Source organism: Schistocerca nitens, chromosome 1 (assembly GCF_023898315.1).
Source record: "Schistocerca nitens isolate TAMUIC-IGC-003100 chromosome 1, iqSchNite1.1, whole genome shotgun sequence".
In the NCBI taxonomy this organism is placed as follows: domain Eukaryota; kingdom Metazoa; phylum Arthropoda; class Insecta; order Orthoptera; family Acrididae; genus Schistocerca; species Schistocerca nitens.
Genome location: NC_064614.1, coordinates 114,473,235 through 114,496,723, shown reverse-complemented (window position 1 = coordinate 114,496,723; position 23,489 = coordinate 114,473,235). Strand labels below are relative to the sequence as shown.

The following is a 23,489-nucleotide window of genomic DNA, read 5'->3' as shown; positions in this document are numbered from 1 at the left end:
ACTGTGTGGTGCACCAGGAAAACTTGTGTGCAAAGAGTATCACTCTAAAAAATGTGATGAGTGTTGTTGTTCGTACAGCCAATTATATAAGGAAGCATGGGCTACAACACAGACAATTTATAAGCTTTCTTGAGGATGTAGAAAACCAGTATGGTAGCCTGCCTTATTACAGCGAGGTCCGCTGGCTTAGTCGTGGCGAATTATTAAATCGATCGTTTGCCTATTAGATGAGATAAATATGTTCATGGAAATAAATAACATGTGTGTTCCTGAATTGAAAGAGCCTTCATGGAAATGTGATCTCGCGTTCTTAGCAGATGTAACTAGCCATCTGAATGCTTTGAACATTTCACTACAAGGTAAAAATCTGCTAATTACTCATTTCATAGATCGAATACGAGCTTTTAAAATGAAATTGACACTTTGGGTGAGTCAGCTGGAAAGAGGAAATCTAGCTCATTTTCCTAAATTACCATCCATGCAAGATGTTCACAAAAACTGTGAACGTTAATCACATAGTTTAGTTGCCCTTAAGTAAGAATTTGATCAACGCTTTCAAGATCTGACAGCACTAGACAGTGATTTTGATATGTTCTCCTCTCCATATTCAGCGAATATTGAAGAGATTCGTCCTAAGCTGCAACTAGAAATTATTGACCTGCAGTGAGACAGAGAATACGGAGACATATTTCAGAACAAGAAAAACATTTTGGAATTCTACAGACACTTCCCTCAGCATAGGTTTCCTCGTTTGCACAAACTGGCGGCTACAATAATATCAATATTCGGTTCCACGTATGTTAGTGAACAACTGTTCTCTGCAATGAAATGTAACAAGACGCGCCCGAGAAACGCATTTTCTGATCGAAATTTAAACTGCACGCTGCACCTACAACGCACAAGAACAATTACTCCGAACATAGACGCAATTGTAAAGGGCAAAAAGCACAAGATAACCGAGAGTCCCACACTTCAGTGACACCTTTTATTGTGTAACAGTTCACAAATTAATACGAATGTAGAGGCATACACTTAGTAATAAAATTATCTGGCGCGTGTACATTCTCCTTTATTTGTTTCATTTGTCGCAGTATAATTCGTGAGTGATATCCCTGCAGGTGGCCGCGGATTTACATTGACTGGCGGCAGCTGTTGTGTGCCTCACATGACTCTCCCCGCTCTCCGCTCTGGTCCGGTAGTGGGGGTAGCGTGCTCGCGCTGCTCCGTGCTCGCGCCTGCTGCTCACAGCTTGCTCCGCGAGCACGTATGTTGTGAAGCCCTGCTTTAGTGCAATGAATACTTTCTTAATGATTAATTACTCCAAAATATGATGCCATATGAAAGAAGTGAATGAAAATAGGCATACTAGGCTAACTTACTGATATATTTGTCACCAAAATTTGCAATAACCCAAATAGCATAAGTAGCTGAACCTGACCATTTTAGCAGATCATCAATGTGTTTCCTTCAATTCAATTTCTCATCAATGCACACACCCAGAAATTTGGAATATTCTGCCTTAACAACAGACTTCTGTTGAAAGTCTACATTTATCACTTGTGTTAAGCCATTTACTGTACAGAATTGTATATGCTACTTTTTTTTGAAAATTTTGTGAGAGTCCATTTGCAGAGAACCACTTAATAACTTTCTGAAAGACATTATTTACAATTTCCTCCGCTGATTCTTGTTCGTTGGGTGTGATTACTATAATTGTGTCATCAGCAAAAAAAACCAATTTTGCATCTTCATGAATACAGAGTGGCAAGTCATTAATATAACTAAGAAGCGTCAGGGACCTAAGACAGAACCCTGTGGGACATCATTCTTGATATCTCCCCAGTTAGATGCCTCTGCTGATTTTTGGAAACTATCTGTACCATTAATTTAAACTTTCTGCATTCTCCCAGTTAAATATGAATTAAACCATTTGTGCTCTGTCCCACTTATACCACAATACTTAAGCTTATCTAAAAGAATTTCAAGATTCACGCGGTCAAAAGCCTTTGAGAGATCACAAAATATCCCAATGGATGATGTTCAGTTACTCAAAGCATTTAATATTTGATCAGCGAAGGCATACAGTACTTCATTTTCACAAATATATGATGCTACTGTTGAATTCAATACTTTTTTAAGCATTTTGGATAAAACTGTCACAAGTGAGATTGTTAGCATCAGTGACAGACATTACAAGAGAAGCACTGTGCATCACGGTGAAGTTTGCTGTTAAAATTCTGTCAACCTATTATCCTTGATGACTCAGCCAATATAAAGCTACCTCGTTCGTATATATCGCGAAATTACCGTGTAGGTAGAATTATAGAGATTCGAGTTCACACGAAAACTTGAAAATAATCGATCTTTCTGCTCACTGTTCGCTACTGGAACAAGAAAGGAGGGAGGGTTCAAATGGCTCTGAGCACTATGGGACTTAACTTCTGAGGTCATCAGTCCCCTAGAATTTAGAACTACTTAAACCTAACTAACCTAAGGACATCACACATATCCATGGCCGAGGCAGGATTCGAACCTGCGACCGTAGCGGTCGCGCTTATCCAAACGGAAGGGCCTAGAATCACTCGGCCACACCGGTCGGAAAGGAGGGAGGGGGAAGGGGGAAATAACAGTGGTACGAACAGTACCCTCCGCCACAAGGTAGCTTGAGGAGTACATATGTATAGCTTCAGATAAGGCATTTGTTAAGTGGCTCCTTGACCGAGGGGTGGTTTAAGACCCAAGCGACACAAGTAGACACATGGGGAGCCCAGCTGGAAGGCAGCCAGGGCCGCTCACGTGTAACATGGCGTAAACAGTGAGCATCCGAGGGACTAGCGAAAACTGAGTGAAATTGTAGGAGGGTAGAGGGGAGGGGGGGGGGGGGAAAGATGCGCCAAATTATAAGTAGATATTGTGAGAAAAATGTTCTCGAACCGGCTCTGGCTTGACCTGGACCGTGATCACATTTGTGACGGTTTCCACTGACTGGTTTATCGATGGAGGAACAATTTGACAACCATAGTGAATTTGTGGAAAAGTAATATGTAGCAGTAATTTCTGGGAACATTCCTTTTGCAAAAAAGCTGTTTTTTATTACTTTAAAATGAACATGAATAGTCACTATCGCAATACATTTTATTCTTTGTTTTATTGAGGTTACCGGTTTCGGTTTGTTTTAGAACATCTTCAGACCTCATACCAAGACGGTTGGTAGTGGCGGTGAACGGAGCAGGCGTTACGACTCGACGAACGCTAACTCCGCAGCAGCATAGCAGTTAGCGGTCGTGTAGTCGTAACGCCTTCTCTCTTCACCGCCACTATCCACCGCCACGGTATGAAGTCTGAAGATGGTTTGAAGCAGACCGAAACCATTAACCTCACCAAAAAAAGTTTCTTTCGGTGGAGATTGTTTGTGTGCATTTGAAAGTAATATGTACCAGTGCCTCATTAACGTTTTCTACCTCTTGGCTCCTCAATAAACTTTTTTTTGCAGACGACTTCTCACAATACTTCTCACAATGCTGTGATAGTGCACGCAAAACAACAAGTAGTGCAAGCCCCTCCATGAAAAATACGACCACAGCATAACACCACCGCCTCAAAATTTAATTGTGGGCACTACACACGCTGGCAGATGACTTTCGCCGGGCATTCGCTATACCCACACCCTGCCATCCGATCGCCACATCGTGTGTCGTGATTCGTCACTGCACACAACCTTTTCCACTGTTCAATCGTCCAATTTTTACGCTCCTTACATCAAGCGAGGCGTCGTTTGGCATTTACCGGAGTGATGTGTGGCTTGTGAGCAGCCGCTCGACCGTGAAATCCAAGTTTTCTCACCTCTCTCCTAACTGTCTTATTACTTGCAGTGGATCCTGATGCAATTTGGAATTCCTGCCTATTACACATTACGACGCTCGGCCAGTCAACAAACGAGGTCGGCCTGTACGCTTTTGTGCAGTACGTGTCCTTTCACGTTTCCACTTCCCTAGGGATGTTTAGTATTGTGGAAATCTCGCATAAAGACGTATGACACAAGTTACATCCAATCACCTGACCAAGTTCGAACTCGTGGGTTAAGTGGAGTGCCCCATTCTGCTGTCTCACGATGTCTAATGACTACTGAGGTCGCTAATATGGATTACCTGGCAGTAGGTGGCAGCACAATGCACCTAATATGAAAAATGTATGTTTTTGTTGGTGTCCGTATACTTTTGATCACATTGTGTACCGGTGGTTCACTTTTTGTAATATCCACCGATCTGCCAAAATATTACGGGGACTACCTAGCGCGCCACTGAATGCTGCGTTGTGGCGTTTCGGCCTCCTGAAGCGGCAAGAAAATTACACAAATACGATGGGGAACCATTCTAGTGACGATACGGTCGAAAGATGGGGAAATACTGTGGCATAAGGGACTTTGACAAAGGGCAGATTATTATGACCTGGCGCTTGGGAACAATCTACCCGGAAATGGTGTTGCTGGTCGATTGCTCGCAAGTTACACTCGAGAGCATCTGTGGAACGTCATTGGAAGGTAGTGAAACCACGCGAAGGCGACAAGGTGTTGACAGATACTGGAGGATGGACACTTTCACGCCCTGCAAAGCAGAATGGGCGGCCATCTGTGGCAGACGTGACGACAGACTACAACGTTAGTGTAGGAATAAGTGTTGGATAGCTCACCAGCCGCTCTGACGCATTCCTCAACACGATGTTCGGCAGCAGACGAGCCCCTACATCTTCCCATGTTGACCCAAGGATATCGTCCGATACGATTGCAGTTAACGCAGGCTTGCGTAGATTAGTCCCTGCCGGCCGAAGTGGCCGTGCGGTTAAAGGCGCTGCAGTCTGGAACCGCAAGACCGCTACGGTCGCAGGTTCGAATCCTGCCTCGGGCATGGTTGTTTGTGATGTCTGTAGGTTAGTTAGGTTAAACTAGTTCTAAGTTCTAGGGGACTAATGACCTCAGAAGTTGAGTCCCATAGTGCTCAGAGCCATTTGAACCATTAGTCCCTGGATGAATTCAAACGTTTCGCCTGGTCCGACGAATCACTTTTTTGTTACACCCACTTGAAGGTCCTGTCGTGATCTGCAGCCATGCAGACGGACAGCTGCTCGAAATACGAATCGCGCCTCGGATGCAGGCCAGTTGGGGCTTTATTATTGGATAGTACGCTACTGGCCATTAAAATTGCTACACCACGAAGATGACGTGCTGCCGACGCGAAATTTAACCGACAGGAAGAAGATGCTGTGATATGCAAATGATTAGCCTTTCAGAGCATTCACAGAAGGTTGGCGCCGGTGGCGACACCTACAACGTGCTTACATAAGGAAAGTTTCCAACCGATTCCTCATACACAAACAGCAGTTGACTGGCGTTGCCTGGTGAAACGTTGTTGTGGTGCCTCTTGTAAGGAGGACAAATGCATACCATCACGTTTCCGACTTTGATAAAGGTCGGAATGTAGCCTATCGCGATTGCGGTTTATCGTATCGCGACATTCCTGCTCGCGTTGGTCGAGATCCAATGATTGTTAGCAGCATATGGAATCGGTGGGTTCAGGAGGGTAGTACGGAACGCAGTGCTGGAACCCAACGGCCTCGTATCACTAGCAGTCGAGATGACAGGCATCTTATCCGCAAGGCTGTAACGGATCGTGCAGCCACGTCTCGATCCCTGAGTCAACAGATGGGGACGTTTGCAAGACAACAACCATCTGCACGAACAGTTGGACGACGTTTGCAGCAGCATGGACTATCAGCTCGGAGATCATGGCAGCGGTTACCCTTGACGCTGCATCACAGACATCAGCGCCTGCGATGGTGTACTCAACGACGAACCAGAGTGCACGAATGGCAAAACGTCAATTTTTTCGGGTAAATTCAGGTTCTGTTTACAGCATCATGATGGTCGCATCCGTGTTTGGCGACATCGCGGTGAGCGCACACTGGAAGCGTGTATACGTCATCGGCAAACTGGCGTATCACCCGGCGTGATGGTATGGGGTGCCATTGGTTACACGTCTCGGTCACCTCTTGTTCACATTGACGGCACTTTGAACACTGGACGTAACATTTCAGATGTGTTACGACCCGTGTCTCTACCCTTCATTCGATCCCTGCGAAACCCTACATCTCAGCAGGATAATGCACGACTGCATGTTGCAGGTCCGGTACGGGCCTTTCTGGATACAGAAAATGTTCGACTGCTGCCCTGGCCAGCACATTCTCCAGATCTCTCACCAACTGAAAACGTCTGGTCAATGGTGGCCGAGCAACTGGCTCGTCACAATACGCCAGTCACTAATCTTGATGAACTGTGGCATCGTGTTGAAGCTGGATGGGCAGCTGTACCTGTACACACCATCCAAGCTCTGTTTGACTCAATGCCCAGGCGTATCAAGGCTGTTATTACGGCCAGAGGTGGTTGTTCTGGGTACTGATTTCTCAGGATCTATGCCCCCAAATTGCGTGAAAATGTAATCACATGTCAGTTGTAATATAATATATTTGTCCAGTGAATACCCGTTTATCATCTGCATTTCTTCTTGGTGTAGTAATTTTAATGGCCAGTAGTGCATTATGTTACGGGGATATTCACCTGCGCTTCCATGAGACTGGGAGGTAAAAATCGAAGGTGTCCCGGTTTTGGCATCACGCCAATAGAAGCCATGTATATTGTTCTGGGGACTTGCGCCATCGATGTCTCTAACCCACACAGAGCGGCGGAATACAGCCTAAAGAGCGGCAGTCACGACAAGATTCGAGAAACGACGGGGGAAAACATTGTACACAAGCGTCAATTAAACGGCCGGCGCCTTGACACACGGCCACGGGAGTGGGGAGCGACCTGCAAAGGCCGCCGCGTTTTCTCCTTCTTCCACAGTACACGGAAACGGCTGAAGAGCAAGCATGCGGATCCAAGCCGCTGCATGTTCCACGTTTTGAACGGCCACGGCCCGTACTCGGCCCCTTTGAAGTGCGTGGGTCTTAGTCAGAGTGCCGTGCCAAGTGTTAATACCACCAGAAAATTTGCAAATCATCTCTTACCTGTCTTTCTATTACTTTCTTTTAAATTTCTAATCAGTATATATATATTAAAAACTTAAGTCTACAGTGTATGTGCCACTAAAACTCTGAAACGAATCGCGGTACTATCGAAAGAGTTTTATGGTGTGATAGCTCGCTATCTTCCATCCATGAAGAAGGTTCCCGTTTTTACCTGAAGGCCAAGCTTTTGAATATACAGGGGCTGGGAAGTTTCGCCCTCTGGAAATTTCTAGAACAATCCAGAACATTCGAGAGTATTGGAGAACATTGCAGAATATTCGATTGTATTCGCGAGTATTCCTCATCATTCCAGAATGTTCCGGAACGTTCCACAATGATCCTGGATGTTCTAGAACGTTCGGGAACATTCCGGAACGTCTCAGATTATTGTGAAACATTCCAGAACACTCTCGAAGTTGTGGAATGTTCTAGGACATTATGGACCATTAGAAGTCTTTTTGTTATATTCTGGAATTCTCCACTGGTGGGGCTATCCACTTGTAGGGGTACATAAAGCAAGACCAGTCGTGGGTTCGAACGTCAGTTTCATATCCGTGACGAAGGGAACAGGGAAGTGATACATTGACTGAATATAAATCGAAAATAAGGTGTGAAAAGTGTGTAAAGTGTACTTAGTGTATTTGTTAGTAAAACGTTCATTTGATTTATATTTTAGACCATGTCCAAACGTTAAAGAGGAGGAGATCTTACCTGTTCTGAAGCAAAACGGCGAAAACATAAAGAACAGCGGAAAAACGAAACAGACGAAGAACGCAAGGCGCGCTTAAGTCCCAACGAACGTCGTTGGACACTGAGCACCGTGAGAAGCAGAGCAACCGCAGAGCAACGAACTGAACCGATTGAAGAATCAGTAATTATGACACAATGTTATAATACAAGATTGTGAACTCAAGCCAATCACGAAAATGTCACCCAACGAGAAGCGCGGACGAGGACGGGTAAACACTACAACCTAACAAATGAACCATTCCACTGTACTACGACCCGACGAAAGAATATAACAAACACACATATGCCGTAATCGGAAAAAGGAATAACATCTGCCAATTTTGCAGCGCCGGCCGCGGTGGTCTAGCGGTTCTAGGCGCTCAGTCAGGAACCGCGCGACTGCTACGGTCGCAGGTTCGAATCCTGCCTCGGGCATGGATGTGTGTGATGTCCTTAGGTTAGTTAGGTTTAAGTAGTTCTAAGTTCTAGGGGACTTATGACCACAGATGTTGAGTTCCATAGTGCTCAGAGCCATTTTTTTGAATTTTGCAGCGTGAAAAAAATTCAGTAGAGAAACCCCAGGATTCTGCTGCATGAAACGCACAATTCGATTACCATCACTGAAAGCACCTCCGCAGGAATGTTTACGTTACATGACCGAGGAAACTCTAGAAAACTTTCTGAAAGTTTCTTCAAAGTATAAAAGTGTACAGCGCCTGCTTAGAACTGATTTCTTTCGGTGTCACTTCGATCAACACTAACAGATATAAACTCGATTATGTTTTTCCCACCAAAGCACAAATCTATCACAACAAGGGATAATTACTACCATTACTCAACGAAGGTCATAAATTTCTGAAAGTACATTTCATCGGAAATGAAGAAAATGAAATGGATCAACGATGCACTGAGATGAGAAGTACTCCAAGATCTACTGAGGTTCTTAGACAAATACAATCGACTGATTCAAATATTCAAGGGTGATCGTCAAACAGCTAACGAATAACATCATCGAAGCCGAACCTATGACTGGATAGTACAAAGGACACTCCTTGAGCGAAGATGGGTACCCCAACTGATACACAGATCAAAAAAAGTTTTGCATCACCCCGGTTCCCAGAACTCCTGAAGATAGACGTTGACTGTGGATATTGTAGCAAAGACACAGTCCATTTGACTGTTCAGAGATGTCACCAACCCCGCCCAAAGATGTAAACAACTTTGCATGAGCAGCGCCTATTAGACGGAGGGGTCCGACAGCCGATCAGTTCCAGTCATTCTACCAGGAAGGAGGTACACGGCTCGTGTTGTCTGTAGTTCAACCACGGTCAATACCGCGGTTCGCGTCCGTATTGTTACTTTGTTACTCTTAACAAGGGAAGTGTCCAGACGTCTCGGAGTAAACGAAAGCGAAGTTGTTCGGACGTGGAGGAGATTCAGAGAGAGACAGGAAATGTCGATAACATACCTCTCTCAGGCCGCCCAAGGGCTACTACCGCAGTAGATGACCGCTACCTACGGATTATGGCTCGGAGGAACCCTGACACCAACGCTGCCATGTTGAATAATGCCTTTCGTGCATCCACAGGAAGTCATGTTACGACACAAACTATACGCAATACGCTGCGTGATGCGCAACTTAACTCCCGACGGCCATGGGAGGTCCATCTTTGCAGCCACGACACCATGCAGCGCGGTACAGATGGGCCCAACAACAAGCCGAATGGACCGCTCAGGTTGGCATAACGTTCTCGTCACCGATGAGTGTCGCGTATGTCTTCAACCAGACAATCGTCGGAGACGTGTTTGGAGGAAACCCGGTGAGGCTGAACGCCTTGGACACACTGTCCAGCAAGCGCAGCAAGGTGGAGATTCCCTGCTGTTTTGGGGTGGTTCAAAAATGGCTCTAAGAACTATAGGACTTAACATCTGAGGTCATCAGTCCCCTAGACTTAGAACTACGTAAACCTAACTAACCTAAGGACATCACACAAGTCCATGCCCCAGGCAGGATTCGAACCTGCGACCGTAGCAGCAGCGCGGTTCCGGACTGAAGCGCCTAGAACCACTCGGCCACGCCGGTCGGCTTTTTGGGGTGGCATGGAAGGAGCCGTAACGGCTGTACGATACGTGAATGCCATATTCCGAACGATAGTGCAACCATATCGGCAACATATTGACGAGGCATTCGTGTTCATGGACGACAATTCGCGCCCACATCGTGCACATTTTGTGAATGACTTCCTTCAGGATAAGGAAATCACTCGACTAGAGTGGCCAGCATGTTCTCCAGACATGAATCCTATCGAACATGCCTGGGATAGACTGAAATGTGCTGTTTATGGACGGCGTGACCCAACAACCACTCTGAGGGATCTACCCCGAATCGCCGTTGAGGAGTGGGACAATCTAGACTAACAGTGCCTTGATGAACTTGTGGATAGCATGCCACGACGAATACAGGCATGCATCAACGCAAGAGGACGTACTACCGGATATTAGAGGTATAGGTGTGTACGCTAGTCAGGACCACCATCAATGAAGGTACAACATGCAATGTGTGGTGTTCATGAGCAATAAAAAGGGCGGACATGATGTTTATGTTGATCTCAGTTCCAATTTTCTGTACAGATTCCGGAACTCTCGGAACCGAGGTGTTTTTGATGTATGTATTTACTAGTTTAACACAGCGCTTCCTACAACTACACTGAGGTGACAAAAAGTCGTGGGGTAGCGATATGCTCATATACAGCTGGCGGTAGTCCATTGGCGGAGTTGGCATTTGCGCTGATGTGATCCTTGTGAAAACGTGGGCGACGTGATTGCGGCCGCACGTCGGCAATTAACAGACTTTGAACGCGGAATAATACTAGGACCTAGACGCATAGGACACTCCGTTTTGGAAATCGTTAGGTAATTCAGTATTCTGAGATCTACAGTGTCAAGAGCGTGCCGAGAATACCAAAGTTCAGGCATTACCTCTCGCCACGGATAACGTAGTGGCCGAGGGCGTTCACTTAGCGACTGAGAGCAACGGCGTTTGCATAGAGTTGTCAGTGCTAAAAAACAAGCGACACTGCGCGAAATGACCGCAGAAATCAGTGTGGGACGTAGTAAGAACGTATCCGCTAGGACAGTGCGGCGGAATTTGGTGTTAACGCTCTATGGCAACAGACGACCGACGCGAGTGCCTTTGATAACAGCGCGATATCGCCTGCAGCGGCTTTCGTGGGCTCGTGACCATATACGAGGTGCATTCAAGTTCTAAGGCCTCCGATTTTTTTTCTCCGGACTGGAAAGAGATAGAAACATGCGCATTGTTTTAAAATGAGGCCGCGTTCATTGTCAATACGTCCCAGAGATGGCAGCACCGTACGGCAGATGGAATTTTACCGCCAGCGGCGAGAATGAGAACTGTTTTAAATACTTAAAATGGCGACGTTTTCCTTACTTGAACTGATGTGTCGGCAGCGGGGCCAACACCTTGTAGATCGAAGTGGCTGAAAGTGCACGCTAAACTAACGCAGACGGGCGTGAAGTACTGGAACATGAGACTTATTAATGTATAAGAAGAAAAGTACGTAGCTGGAATAATATACTTAACTTTATTCTCTGGTTGGAATACATCTCTTGAATAGTAGTAAGCTATAAGCACTGATACAAATGGCGCCTTGCTAGGTAGTAGCTATGGAATAAGCTGAAGGCTATTCTATCAGTCTCTCGGCAAATGAGAGGAAGACTTGGTAGGTCTGGTCGCAAGCTATGTCGTCCGTACAACTGGGGCGAGGTCATGTCCGTGTCTTGTGACCTGCCATGTGGTGGCGCTAGGATTGCGATTACACAGTGGCGACACGCGGGTCCGACATGTACTACAGGACCGCGGCCGATTTAAGTTACCACCTAGCCAGTGTGGTGTCTAGCGGTGACACCACATGAACAGTGTGCAATCATTCGTTTTCTGAATTTGCGTGGTGTGAAACCAATTGAAATTCATCGACAGTTGAAGGAGACATGTGGTGATGGAGTTACAGATGTGTTGAAAGTGTGTTCGTGGGTGCGACAGTTTAATGAAGGCAGAACATCGTGTGACAACAAACTGAAACAACCTCGGGCTCGCACAAGCCGGTCTGACGACATGATTGAGAAAGTGGAGAGAATTGTTTTGGGGGATCGCCGAATGACTGTTGAACAGATCGCCTCCAGAGTTAGCTTTTCTGTGGGTTCTGTGCACACAATCCTGCATGACGACCTCAAAATGCGAAAAGTGTCATCCAGGTGGGCGCCACGAATGCTGACGGACGACCACACGGCTGCCCGTGTGGCATGTTGCCAAGCAATGTTGACGTGCAACGACAGCACGAATGGGACTTTCTTTTCGTCGGTTGTGAGAATGGATGAGACGTGGATGCCATTTTTCAATCCAGAAACAAAGCGCCAGTCAGCTCAATGGAAGCACACAGATTCACCGCCACCAAAAAAATTTCGGGTAACCGCCGGTGCTGAAAAAATGATGGTGTCCATGTTCTGGGACAGCGAGGGCGTAATCCTTACCCATTGCGTTCCAAAGGGCACTACGGTAACAGGTGCATCCTACGAAAATGTTTTAAAGAACAAATTCCTTCCTGCACTGCAACAAAAACGTCCAGGAAGGGCTGCGCATGTGCTGTTTCACCAGGACAATGCACCCGCACATCGAGCTAACGTTACGCAACAGTTTCTTCATGATAACAACTTTGAAGTGATTCCTCATGCTCCCTACTCACCTGACCTGGCTCCTAGTGACTTTTGGCTTTTTCCAACAATGAAAGACACTCTCCGTGGCCGCACATTCACCAGCCGTGCTGCTATTGCCTCAGCGATTTTCCAGTGGTCAAAACAGACTCCTAAAGAAGCCTTCGCCGCTGCCATGGAATCATGGCGTCAGCGTTGTGAAAAATGTGTACGTCTGCAGGGCGATTACGTCGAGAAGTAACGCCAGTTTCATCGATTTCGGGTGAGTAGTTAATTAGAAAAAAAATCGGAGGCCTTAGAACTTGAATGCACCTCGTAGGTTGGACCCTAGACGACTAGGTAATCGTCGTGGACTGGTCAGATGAGTCCAGATGTTAGTTGGTAAGAACTGATGGTACGGTTGAGAGGGGCACAGACCCCACGAAGTCATGGGCCCATGCTGTCAACAAGGCACTCTGCAAGATGGTGGTGACTCCCCTGGTCCAACTGAACCAATCATTGAGTGGAAATGGCTATGTTTGACTACTTGGAGGCCATTTGCCACTAGTCATTGACTTCATGTTCCCAAACAACGTTGGAATTTTTGCAGATGACATAGTTCGCTACTGGTTTGAAAAACATTATGGACAAATCGAGCGAATGATTTGGCCACCCAGAGCATTTGACATGAATCCCATCGAACATTTACGGGACCTAAGCGATACGTTATTTCAAGCACAAAATCCTGTACTGGCAACGCAGTCGCAATTATGGACGACTGTAGTGCCAACTCACTGCAGTCAAGGACTGTGCGGCTGGTCCCGGCGGAGGTTCGAGTCCTCCCTCGGGCATGGGTGTGTGTGTTTGTCCTTGGGACAATTTAGATTAAGTAATGTGTAAGCTTAGGGACTGATGACCTTAGCAGTTGAGGTCCCATAAGATCTCACATACACACACACACACACACACACACACACACACACATTTTTTTGTAGTGCCAGCAGGTCTCAGTATTTCTGCAGGGGATTTCGAACGCTGTTCAAAAGGGAGGTCCGACACGATATTAGGATGTACCCCAGGACTTTCTTCGCCTTAGTGCACAATCGTATTAGTATTCCTCTACTGAGCGCTTTCAGATGCTTTTCTATCCCGTTGCCACTTATTTCGATGTCAGCCTTTCTGCCGTTCGTGCGGCGAGCTAAATGAGGTACAGCAGTCCGATCTTCTTCTGACCGAGCAAGGTGGCGCAGCGGTTAGCAAACTGGACTTGTATTCACGAGGACGACGGTTCAAACTCGCGTCCGGCTGTGCTGTTTAAGGTTTTCCACGATTTCCCTAAATTGATTGAGGTAAATGCCGGCATGGTTCCTGTGAAAGGGCACTGCCGACTTCCTTCCCCATCCTTCCATAACCCAATGGGACCGATGACCTCGCTGTTTGTCGGCCGGGGTGACCGAGCGGTTCTAGGCGCTACAGTCTGCAACCGCGCGACCGATACGGTCGCAGGTTCGAATCCTGCCTCGGGCATGGATGTGTGTGATGTCCTTAGGTTAGTCAGCTTTAAGGGGGGTAGGACGTCAAACAGGCCGACTTCGACAAGGAGAGGCACGACAGGACATTTTAATTTGCACTGTCTATACTTTTACAAATAAATTCATAAAACTTTGTCAGCATGACCAGGAAGGATTCAGAATTCACACTCATAGCAGTGGAAGTTCGAAAACATAACGTAATAATTTTCTTTACATGTGAAATTTCATCATTTTTTTCACTTACTAATGGCAGCATTTGTTTCTATAGGTACACTTTTCTTCATAAGCAAGAGAGATTCTTCGATGAATTTTGCACAGCTTACAAACAATACTTACAGGTGTATGAAACTCTAGAATTTATTTAATCTATGGAAAAATGAATGGTCTGTTACGTTTTAAACTTCGTGTTTAGAGAAAACTCGAATTTTATAGTTAATTATCGCAATTTTTACCACAGTTTTTAACAGATTTCGGAAATTCTAGAGTTTCACACACCTGTAAGTATGGTTTGTATGCTGTGCAAAATTCATCGAAGAATCTCTCTTACTTATGAAGAAAAGTGTACCTACAGCAAACAAATGCAGCCAATACCAAGTGAAAAAATGATGAAATTTCACATGCAAAAAAAATTTGTTTTGTTATGTTTTTGCACTTCCACTGCTTTGAGTGTGAATCCTGAATCCTTCCTGGTCATGCTAACAAAGTTTTATGAAGTTATTTATAAAACGATAAACAGTGCAAATTAAAATGTCCTGTGGTGCCTCTCCTGCTCCAAGTCGGCCCGTTTCACGTCCTACCTTCCTTAAGTAGTTCTAAGTTCTAAAAATGGTTCAAATGGCTCTGAGCACTATGGGACTTAACATCTGAGGTCATCAGTCCCCTAGAACTTAGAGCTACTTAAACCTAACTAACCTAAGGACATCACACACATCCATGCCCGAGGCAGGATTCGAACCTGCGAACGTAGCATACTGTAGCGTCTAGAACCGCTCTGCCACTCCGGCCAGCTCTAAGTTCTAGGCGACTGATGACCTAGGAAGTAAAGCCCAACAGTGCTCAGAGCCATTTGAACCATTTTTGAACCTCGGTGTTTGGTCCCCTCCCCCGAATCATCCAACCAAGCAACCTTCTACTATGAACCATTTTTGGGAAAAGATGTTTAGTATTTCGGCCTTTTACTGTCTTCCACTGTCTCAGCGCCATTATCGTCACGTAGTGTCTGAACAGATGACTTCGACCATTTACTGATTCAACATAAGACAAAAATTTCTTAGGGCTTTCTGTTGAGTCGCTTTCGAATGCTTTCAAAGCTTCACGCATCGTTCCCCTATCACTAATTGTGGCTTTTGCCTGTCTCTGAGGCTTTGGCTACGTTTCATCTACATCGACATACATACTCCGCAATCCACCATACGGTGTATGGCGGAGGGTACCTCTTACCACAACTAGCATCTTCTCTTCCTGATCCACTCTCAAACAGAACGAGGGAAAAATGAACGCCTATATGCCTCTGTACGAGTCCTAATCTATCTTATCTTATCTTGGTGGTCTTTCAGCGAAATGTAAGTTGGCGGCAGTAAAATTGTACTGCAGTCAGCCTCAAATGCTGGTTCTCTAAATTTCCTCAGTAGCGATTCACGAAAAGAACGCCTCCTTTCCTCTAGAGACTCCCACCCGAGTTCCTGAAGCATTTCCGTAACACTCGCGTGATGATCAAACCTACCAGTAACAAATCTAGCAGCCCGCCTCTGAATTGCTTCTATGTCCTCCCTCAATCCGACCTGATAGGGATCCCAAACGCACGAGCAATACTCAAGAATAGGTCGTATTAGTGTTTTATAAGCGGTCTCCTTTACAGATGCACCACATCTTCCCAAAATTCTACCAATGAACCGAAGACGACTATCCGCCCTCCCCACAACTGCCATTACATGCTTGTCCCACTTCATATCGCTCGCAATGTTGTTGTTGTTGTTGTGGTCTTCAGTCCTGAGACTGGTTTGATGCAGCTCTCCATGCTAATCTATCCTGTGCAAGCTTCTTCATCTCCCAATACCTACTGCAGCCTACATCCTTCTGAATCTGCTTAGTGTATTCATCTCTTGGTCTCCTTCTACGGTTTTTACCCTCCACACTGCCCTCCAGTACTAAATTGGTGATCCCTTGATGCCTCAGAACATGTCCTACCAACCGATCCCTTCTTCTGGTCAAGTTGTGCCACAAACTCCTCTTCTCCCCAATCCTATTCAATACCTCCTCATTAGTTACGTGATCTACCCACCTAATCTTCAACATTCTTCTGTAGCACCACATTTCGAAAGCTTCTATTCTCTTCTTATCCAAACTATTTATTGTCTATGTTTCACTTCCATACATGGATACATTCCATACAAATACTTTCAGGAACGACTTCCTGACATTTAAATCTATACTCGATGTTAACAAATTTCTCTTCTTCAGAAACGCTGTCCTTGACATTGCCAGTCTACATTTTATATCCTCTCTATTTCGACCATCATCAGTTATTTTGCTCCCCAAATAGCAAAACTCCTTTACTACTTTAAGTGTCTCATTTCCTAATCTAATTCCCTCAGCATCACCCGACTTAATTCCACTACATTCCATTATCCTCGTTTTGCTTTTGTTGATGTTCATCTCATACCCTCTTTTCAAGACACTGTCCATTCCGTTCAACTGCTCTTCCAAGTCCTTTTCTGTCTGACAGACTTACAATGTCATCGGCGAACCTCAAAGTTTTTATTTCTTCTCCCTGGATTTTAATACCTACTCCAAATTTTTCTTTTGTTTCCTTTACTGCTTGCTCAATATACAGATTGAATAACATCTGCAATGTTACGCCCAAATATTTAATCGACGTGACTGTGTCAAGCGCTACACTACTAATGGAGTATTCAAACACTACAGGATTCTTTTTCCTATTCATATGCATTAATTTACATTTATCTATATATCTATCTATATATTATATTATATTATTTATATTATTATATTATCTATATACATATTATCTATATATTATCTATATTTAGAGTTAGCTGCCATTCTTTACACCAATCACAAATGCTGTCCAAATCATCTTGTATCCTCCTACAGTCACTCAATGACGACACCTTCCCGTACACCACAGCGTTTATATTTGTAATGAAGTTGTCTTGACTTTCGTGTTCGTCAAAGCTACCCGGCTGTGCCTGCAGCTCCGGACTGCTTGGGTAACGAGCCTCAGTTCACAATGCCGCCGCTGGCGACAACCATCCCACCTCGCCGGCGCCGGGGCCTACGGAACAAGGCAGCACACCAGAGCCCACAATGGCGGCGGCGAAAGTGTCGGAAGCGAGTCGGGTCCCGGCGCGGTGTTCCGGGACGCTCTCTCCTCTCCGCAGCCGTGAAAAACGCGAGGCGCTGCGCCGCGGCGATCCTCTGCTGCCGGCAGACTTTCCTGCGGGACAGGCAGCGGCGAAGAGGCGCGCGGGGAACGCGCCTACCTGCCGAAAAAACAAAACACGGTGCAGTGGGGGACGGGCCGCCGCCAGCGCGCTAGCGAAGCGCGGCCTGGTTGTTGACATTGTAAACGTTTGAAAGGAGCCGGAACGCTCCTTCACAAAGAGGGAAAATAGAAGTCATCACCACGTTCACTTTCAGAGATTAGACACGACTCTTAGTGCCTGTATTGGTGGTCAGTCTTATTATTACCATATCTTATTCGGTCTTCCAAATATACTTTTTTTCATTTGACACATATTTCGTGGCTTGTAATGGTAACCGCCACCCTGACATTATTCCCCGCTATACATACATATAGTTCCATATTCATTCATTATACTGAATGTTAGTTCAGTCTTAAACTTATTTGTAATATCTTCATTGGTTGTTTATCCACTCACAGCTTTAAAGACTCTCGTTTTAGACACACACATATATACACTACTGGCCATTAAAACTGCTACACCAAGAAAAAATGCAGATGATAAATGGGTATTCATTGGACAAATATATTATACTAGAACTGACATGTGATTACATTTTCACGCAATTTGGGTGCGTAGATCCTGAGAAATCAGTACTCAGAACAACCACCTCTGGCCGTAATAACGGCCTTGATACGCCTAGGCATTGAGTCAAACAGAGCTTGGATGGCGTGTACAGGTACAGCTGCCCATCCAGCTTCAACACGATGCCACAGTTCATCAAGATTAGTGACTGGCGTATTGTGACGAGCCAGTTGCTCGGCCACCATTGGCCAGACGTTTTCAATTGGTGAGAGATCTGGGGAATGTGCTGGCCAGGGTAGCAGTCGAACATTTTATGTATCCAGAAAGGCCCGTACAAGACCTGCAACGTGCGATCGTGCATTATCCTGCTGAATTGTAGGGTTTCGCAGGGATCGAATGAAGGGTAGAGCCACGGGTCGTAACACATTTGAAATGTAACGTCCAATGTTCAAAGTGCCGTCAGTGCGAACAAGAGGTGACCGAGACGTGTACCCAATGGCACCCCATACCATCACGCCTGGTGATACGCCAGTATGGCGATGACGAATACACGCTTCCAATTTGCGTTCAGCGCGATTTCGCCAAACACGGATGCGACCATCGTGATGCTGTAAACAGAACCTCGTTTCATCCGAAAAAATGACGTTTTGGCATTCGTGCACCAAGGTTCGTCGTTGAGTACACCATCGCAGGCGCTCCTGTCTCTGATGCAGCGTTAAGGGTAACCGCAGCCATGATCTCCGAGCTGATAGTCCATGCTGCTGCAAAGGTCGTCCAACTGTTCGTGCAGATGGTTGTTGTCTTGCAAACGTCCCCATCTGTTGACTCAGTGATCGAGACGTGGCTGCACGATCCGTTACAGCCATGCGGATAAGACGCCTGTCATCTCGACTGCTAGTGATACGAGGCCGTTGGGATCCAGCACGGCGTCCGTATTACCCTCCTTAACCCATCGATTCCTTATTCTGCTAATAGTCATTGGATCTCGCCCAACGCGAGCAGCAATGTCGCGATACGATAAACCACAATCGCGATAGGCTACAATCCGACCTTTATCAAAGTCGGAAACGTGATGGTACACATTTCTCCTCCTTACACGAGGCATCACAACAACGTTTCACCAGGCAAAGCCGGTCAACTGCTGTTTGTGTATGAGAAATCGGTTGAAAGCTTTCCTCATGTCAGCACGCTGTAGGTGTCGCCACGGGCGCCAACCTTGAATGAATGCTCTGAAAAGCTAATCATTTGCATATCACAACATCTTCTTCCTGTCGGTTAAATTTCGCGTCTGTAGCACGTCATCTTCGTGGTGTAGTAATTTTAATGGCCAGTAGTGTACATATGAACGATTTGGTCGACAGGGTGGGCAGCAGACTGAGGTGGTTTGCTAATGATGCCGTGGTGTACGGTAAGGTGACGTCGTTGAGTGGCTGTAGGAAGATACAAAACGACTTAGACAAAATTTCCAGTTGATGTGATGAATGGTACCTGGCCCGAAATGCAGAAAAATGTAAGTTAATGCAGTCGAGTAATAAGATAAAACCTGTTATGCTCGTATACACTGTTACTAGTGTCCAGTTTGACACAGTCAAGACTTTTAAGTATCTGGGCGTAATGTTCCAAAGCGATATGAGGTGGAACGAGCATGTGAGAAGTATTGTAGGGAAAGCGAATGACCGACTTCGGCCGGCATGGGTGGCCGAGCGGTTCTAGGCGCTACAGTCTGGAACCGCACGACCGCTCCGGTCACAGGTTCGAATCCTGCCTCGGGCATGGATGTGTGTGCTGCCCTAGGTTAGTTAGGTTTAATTAGTTCTAAGTTCTAGGGGACTGATGACCTTCGAAGTTAAGTCCCATAGTTCTCAGAGCCATTTGAACTATTTTTGATCGACTTAGATTTATTGGGGCAGAGTAGGTCACCTGCTAATGACACCGCATATAGGACGCGGGTGCGACCTATTCTTGAGTACTGCTGGAGTACTTGGGAGCCTATCAGGTCGTACCGAAGGAACATATCGAATCAGTTCAGAGGCCGACAGCTAGATTTGTCACCGGTAGATTCGATCAACACGTAAGTGTTGCGGATATGCTTCAGGAACTCAAATGGGAATCCCTGGAGGGAAGGTGATATTCTTTTGAGAATCACTACAGAGAAAATTTAGAGATCCGACATTTTAAGCTCACTGCGGAACGATTCTACTACCGCCAACATATATATTGCCACGAAGATAAGATACGAGAAATTAGGGCTCATACGGATGCATATAGACCGTCGTTTTTCCCTCGCTCTATTTGCGAGTGGAACAGGAAAGGAAGTGAGTAACAGTGGTACAGGGTACCCTCCACACGCACCGTACGGACGCTTGCGGAGTATCAATGTAGACGTAGTTGTAGATTGAATTTTATTTATCTGCCGTTTGTAAGTCTCCAGGTCTGCCTCCCATAAAGAACTCAGGAGCTGCAGCAGTTTTATAAAATTCAATTTTAATTTATTTCCACGTGACACTCTTTAAAATACTGTCTACAGTGCACAAATACAGGGGGTAACTAAATTTCCTTTACAGATGTAGAGGACTCATAGTGGGGACGGCAGGCCAGAGTGGCCGAACGGTTCTAGGCGCTACAGTCTGGAACCGCGCGGTCTCTACGGTCGCAGGTTCGAATCCTGCCTCGGGCATGGTTGTGTGTGATGTCCTCAGGTTGGTTGAGTTTAAGTAGTTCTAAGTTCTAGGGGACTGATGACCTCAGATGTTAAGTCCCATAGTGCTCAAAGCCATTTGAACCATCATAGTGGGGATCAAGACCGTTAAGTTTAGCGTGGGTACCGTTTTCCGCTGCACGCAAACTACCACAACACACGTTCAAATCTCCCGCACTTGGGGCGCCACTGAATAGGGTATTACGTGCGTTATCAACGGATCATCTGATGTCTCATGCCCACTTCAGGTTTGCTTACATACCATTCAGTTTGTAAGCTTTCCCCTCCCTTTCTTACTAAAACTCTTGAAGTGTTTCAGTTAAGGAGTCCGTAGAAGATCGCGTAAGACGCGTACGATATGACTGGCCGCTCTTTTCTATCCGAGATTTGCAGAGATTAAGAGAGTCCGTTATTGGATTATCTTAGTGAGTCATCACGTAGGATTTCTTCCTACCTGATTTGTCACGGAGCTCTCGCAGTTGCTTTTCCTCGCAATAACAGTATCGGTGCCATCGGAATACCTGTAACGTGCAGCTCCACTGGGTGTTTCCTTATAGACGTTGCAGAAATGTAATAAGACATAGAAAATGCTTTACTGAACCATTTGAGATAGGGGACCTCGGGTCGGAGAAGGCCGCCCGATGTGACCGAGAGGTTCTAGGCGCCTCAGTCCCGAACCGCGCTGCTGCCACGGTCGCAGGCTCGAGTCCTGCCTCTGGCATGGATGTTTGTGATGTCCTTAGGTTAGTTAGGTTTAAGTAGTTCTAAGTCTAGGCGACTGATGGCCTCAGATGTTAAGTCCCATAGTGCTTGGAGCCATTTTTTGGTCGGAGAAGCCAGCTTAAAGAGATATGGAAGTAAACTTGTCTACCGCTTTCTCTAGCACTACTGTTTTCCGACTTGTTTACAACTATCATCAGTACAAGTTTACACGTACTGTGCTGTTATTTACATGTGCATTCTTTATTTCCGGCAAGGAAACAAGGAGGACGAGCCTGGTTACCAGGAAGTCATAATATACGTTTTGCTTAATTTACTTGTCCATAAGGTGGTTCTGCTGTATCGTATTTACATTGTCCCATGACAGAACATGCTATGAATCAACGACAGACCAACGCATTACTCAGTGCTATTCAGAGACGCGCAGTACAATACGATGGAGCAGTACCGGTACAGTATTTCCTGGTCACTGGATTGGAGGGGGAGGGCCTGCGAGCTCATCTGACATGAATCCTCTTGATTATTTCCTATGGTGATATCTGAAGTCAATTTTGTATGAGACCCCAGAGGATACGGAGATGGAATTAGTTGCCGGAATTGTAGATGTCTGTGATGTGATTCGAAACACACCAGGGTGCGCCAGAATCTTGTTCACCAATGTCATGCCCGCTTTGAGGTTGATGGTTGTCAGTTTCAGCACATTTTCTAAGATAACGTAAAAGTGGTACATTCATTGTGTCAGTGATGATATTTGCAGTTAACTAATATAAGTAAAAAAGTACACCGTATTGTGATTTTATTCTTACTAACATCTTAAGCTGGACTCTCCGATCGCAGGCTCCCTATTTCAAAATGTTCAGTGAAGCATCCTCTATGTCCTCTTAAATTTTTGCAAGCTGTTACGAAAACACCCTGTACATCGTACAATTTCTAAGTAATGTAACTGGAAGCTGTATTACTTAAATAATGTTCGTGGACGCTCTTAAGCTGTGTTTATTTATGAAAACATCGTAATCTGACACTAAATGAAGCAATGCGTTATTTATTAACCCAAACGTAGCAATTCCTTGAGGGCATGGTCTTACGACAGGACTAGACCGAAAGCTATTCTTTCGGGGACTGGCGACTATGACACGTAGTCTAGAACTCTTACAATCGTGGAAAATCGTAGCTGTTCGTACACCTTCGTTATCTTAAACATTATTCATTTGTTTATTGAAATGACTGCTTTCTTGCGTCGTAATATTGTCATAAGAAAGGATTCATGACCAGTGGGCTTCTGCTAAAATCTGTAGTGGAAGAAGTGGCTTATGTTAGTAAATATTTATTAAACAAAATCACTGCTTCACGCCAGAATGGCTGTGGTTTCTCTAAGTACTGTGCGCTGACGTAACTGTCTTTCTTACAGCTGACCACAGCACCTCACTTCACCGTCTAACGGCAACGCTAGATGGTCTAGCGGATAGTGTGGGAACTGAGATTCTACTCCCTACTATGCGTTCTACAGTGCTGACTGAGTTTACAGAATGCTGCTGATATCTACAGACGCAACATAAAATGTAAATGTTGGATATGTAATCTGCAGATACGGAGTACCTCACAAGTTGAGTTTGTGACCTGTCGAGAGAGGTTTGCAGCTGCTGTTGTGCCTGTGGTCTTTGTTCATACTGTACTAGTATACAGTAGTAATCATTCACTACAGTGCAATATGTAAGCTGTACGTACATATGACTTTTAATGTGTTGCTGTTGGCCATAGTGAACAACAGGTATGTGGAACACGTCGACATTTTGTTATCGTACGGGCGAAGCTCGGTGTAATGGGAGGGCTGCTGGTCAGTGGTACGTGGAGCGTTTTCCACACCGCCACAAATCTTCGCACTCCATCAGTCCTATGGGGCACCAGTGGGTCTCAGGTACATTCGTCACCAGCAGCGCCGACTGTGGTGCTACATGCAGAACTAAGTTTTGAGAGGCTGTGCCCCATGGATTGAAAGAGAACGCGACGGGGAGTACCAGAAACATAGCAGGT

The 23,489-nt window shown here is 45.6% G+C and overlaps 1 protein-coding gene across 1 annotated transcript in view; it reads right to left on the bottom strand.

The window, feature by feature from the left end:
• The window catches only part of LOC126259396 (uncharacterized), a 147,069-nt gene extending 129,455 nt beyond the window's left edge, over nt 1–17,614 (bottom strand). The window contains exon 1 of the mRNA XM_049956570.1: nt 17,301–17,614. Within this exon, the coding sequence (XP_049812527.1) occupies nt 17,301–17,614 (314 nt within the window). The remainder of the gene's footprint in view (nt 1–17,300) is intronic.
• Between the last annotated feature and the right edge of the window lie 5,875 nt (nt 17,615–23,489).